We start from the raw sequence: 3,671 nt of genomic DNA on the forward strand, positions 1-3,671 counted from the left end.
ATTTGAGCACAATAGAATTTAATCAAATTAAGTTGACAACCCATTTGTAAACCAAACACGAAAAAAAAGTGTTTAATATAAAAGGATCCCTAAACTACTGTTCAAAGGACTTAAGTAATGCTTTTATTCATCGATGCATTAATTTTACCAAAAGTGAATGACATGTATAATGTCACAAGATTTCTATTTCAAATAAATGCTGTTCATTTGGACCTATTTCTTAATACATGCAGCCTTGGTGAGATTTTATGCAAAAAACATTAAAATATCTTACAGGCCCCATTTTTTATTTTTGGTAGTGTAAATGCATCGTAAAACTCTGTTTCATTGGTATTAATTAAAGGATAACTCCTAACTATTTTTATATTCATATCCTACTTCCACATTATGGAGCTGTTTTGCCTGATAGGGCCCTTACACAAACCACAACCTCATGATTGTTGCTACAGCAGGGGGCAGTCATTATTCAGACAGTCCTTCTGTTCCACTGTGAAACGGAAAATGGAAACTACTTTGCTATTGGTGGTGTTTACAGCAAGTCAAACCCCAGTGCAAAAACACTAAACAACATTCTGAGCATAATTAAATGCTGTTAAATAAGAATTAAATGGCATGCTGTGGTTTGAATTATAAGCAGCAATCTTACCTGCCGCTGATAAGCTAAAAAAAAAGATAAAATTCACAATGCAGTTTAATTTTCATCTTTAATAAATGTGAAAAAACAGGCATAGACAAAACCTGTGATTTGAGCACAATAGAAATTGTTCATACAAAATTACATTGACAACACAAATGTGAAGGCACACAAAAACATACATCTATCATACAAAGTGATCCCTTATGGATTATATTTTACAAGAAACTAAAAACAATAAAATCAACAATGTGACCAATTCATTTGTGATATTTTTTAAATTAACCGCTTGGCACTATTTTTTTTTAATGTGTATATTTTGAATTGACTACAATATGACAATCAGCTACTGAAACTAATTTCTCAAAAGTTTCATTTTATTAAATAAAACATACATCTATCATACAAAGTGATCCCTTGTGGATTATATTTTACAAGAAACTAAAAACAATAAAATCAACAGTGACCAATTCATTTGTGATATTTTTTAAATTAACCGCTTGGCACTATTTTTTTTTAATGTGTATATTTTGAATTGACTACAATATGACAATCAGCTACTGAAACTAATTTCTCAAAAGTTTCATTTTATTAAATACATTAAAGTCTAAAATAGCTCTAAAAAGACAACTGATATATATCCATAATTCTATACAAAATTCTCTCTATGCAGAAGAGTGTTTCAAACATCACCCTTTCCCTTGGCTTTTTTTTATTTTTTATAAATATCAAACTCCCAGCTTCACCTACAAATGCTAAACCACAGAAATAAATTCTCTAGATTCTCATCATCATCCTGGTGCCTAACTGCTGTTGAAGCTCTTTGAAAGGCTTGAGAATGTATTATGTGAGGAAAAATACAGTGGTGATATATTTACTATTATTTTTTGTTTATTGTTTATTTGTAAAAATATTTTTGTCAATCACATAAATTCAAATGTTCAGCATGCTAGCTAGAAACTGCATGACTCTGAACAGGATGCTCTTGATTTCAGCTCAGTTTTTTTTTTTAATGTGTGGTGGTGTGTGTGTGTGTGTGTGCGCGTGTAGCAGCGCTTAAAACCGTCCCTGTTTAGCATCACCGATGGCTCCCCAGACGTCGAACACAAACTCATCTGGGAAGGCAAAGTCACCAAGAGCCTTGTCCAGAGCCATGGCAAACTCATCAGGGTTCTTCTTATCTCTGCCCACCTCGACCATTGTGGCGGCTGTACAGAAGTGAAAAGGAGGATACAGTCATCTCGTTTTGCAATACTTAAAGCCTGACACATTTTAGTAATATCTGTTAATGCAACAAACCATTGCAAAAGTCACTTTGGCACCCAGATTTTTATATATATATACAGTATCTCACAGAAGTGAGTACACCCCTCACATTTTTGTAAATATTTTATTAATACCTTTTCATGTTACCCAACACAGTACCATATACGTATATATATACAGTATATATATATATACATATCTTTTTTTTTTTCAAAACGTTACAAATCTTACTGACCCCAAATCTTTCAATGGTAGTGTATTGTCTTAAAACACACTTTCATAAATAATAATAAACATAGATTTGTATAGCACTTATCATACAAGATATGCAGCTCAAAGTGCTTCACAACATATAATGCAGACATGGAAAGAAACATTGACAATACAATTTCACACAATATCAATAGAAATAATACTAAAACAACTTTAAGAAGTTCACAGGGTAAATGTTCATGTTAAAATATAATCTTTAAATGATCTAATAAACAAACGGGAGATGTAGGCTACACTCCATGATGTGAAACACTACAGAAATCTCACCTAATTCAGTGTCTCGAATGCCCATGTAACTCTCAAGAAGGTCATCCACTTTCTTCACTGCCTTCTCTTCAAACTCTGAGGGCTGTGGAGTAAGAGAAAAGCTTTAGATATACTCCTCAATTGAATGTCATCATGACTGTGAATACTATCAGTGACCGTGTTATTTATGTTATTACATATGTTTCTGTTTCCACCATGAAATATGAAATGAAGGGTCAATTTTATTTCAAAATTCTTCTGAACTGAGTTTTTGTTGCGCAATCCTGACTTAATTTTCTGAATTCTTCATTTCCATCAAGTTTATATCTTACAATTGCGAAAAACGTGTCAGAATTGTAAAATATAAACTCAGAATCGCAACATTGAGAAAACACAGTCACCATCTCCTCAACTGTTGCAGGACCCTTGGAGCGCAATCTGAGGGTTTCTCTCCCTGTGCCTATCTTGCCATCTCCTGACGATTTGCCGCCGCCTCCACCTCCTCTTGACCTTGGTTCAAGCATCTCTGCCAAGTGAAAGAACATTTTTACATGAAATCTACATTCATCAACACAGTAACATTTAATAGACCACATAATGTATAGCAATAGGGATAACAGTAACAATAACAGTTCTAGAATTTATTAATACTTATTTTTCCATCTGGACTTAAAAAGTTTGTTTAAAAAAATAAAAAGTTCTAAGCCTTGAATCAAATAAGAAGCTTGGATATAAATTACAACATTAAAAACTTGGATATGAGGCAAAAAATACAGTGTATTTAATGTATTTCATTAGGCAATTAACTACTAATCAAGTATGGCGAATTATGTAAAGAAAATTTGAGTATAAAACGTCAAATACATAAAAGTAGTTTAAGTCTCGATTATGTCGATTGCAAGTTTTTTTCCAAGCTTTCTTGCTGCAGTACACATTGCCATGACTTCTCTGATTGGTGGATCTCTCTTGAGGATTATGGATAGTGTAGTTCTTCATTGGGAATTCAGCAATTAAAGGGGTCATATGTTGTCATATTTTGTGTATTTGGTGTAATGAAATGTGTTTATGCGGTTTAAGGTTCAAAAAACCCATTATTTTCCACATACTGTACATACTGTACTCTCCTCTATGCCCCGCCTTTCTGAAACTTTTTTTGATACTGAAATTTTTACAAAGCTCATCGGTCTGAAGAGTGAGGTGTGCTCTGATTGGCCAGCTATCCAGTGTGTTGTGATTGGCCGAATACCTCAAG

General features: G+C 33.2%; 1 protein-coding gene across 2 annotated transcripts in view; it reads right to left on the reverse strand.

Annotated features, from left to right (window-relative positions):
* Window positions 1-1,153: 1,153 nt before the first annotated feature.
* Window positions 1,154-3,671, reverse strand: part of LOC107681828 (PDZ domain-containing protein GIPC1-like) — a 14,545-nt gene continuing 12,027 nt past the window's right edge. The window contains exons 4-6 of one of the 2 annotated variants that reach the window (XM_016478179.1): window positions 2,833-2,945; window positions 2,441-2,522; window positions 1,154-1,842 (exon numbers count right to left, since the gene is read on the reverse strand). In XM_016478179.1, the coding sequence (XP_016333665.1) occupies window positions 1,691-1,842; window positions 2,441-2,522; window positions 2,833-2,945 (347 nt within the window). In that variant the 3' untranslated portion in view covers window positions 1,154-1,690. Of the gene's footprint in view, window positions 1,843-2,440; window positions 2,523-2,820; window positions 2,946-3,671 lie in introns of both variants that reach the window. The other variant, XM_016478178.1, reaches the window with a different exon arrangement.

This window comes from Sinocyclocheilus anshuiensis, unplaced genomic scaffold (genome assembly GCF_001515605.1).
Source record: "Sinocyclocheilus anshuiensis isolate Anshui unplaced genomic scaffold, SAMN03320099.WGS_v1.1 scaffold436, whole genome shotgun sequence".
Lineage (NCBI taxonomy): Eukaryota > Metazoa > Chordata > Actinopteri > Cypriniformes > Cyprinidae > Sinocyclocheilus > Sinocyclocheilus anshuiensis.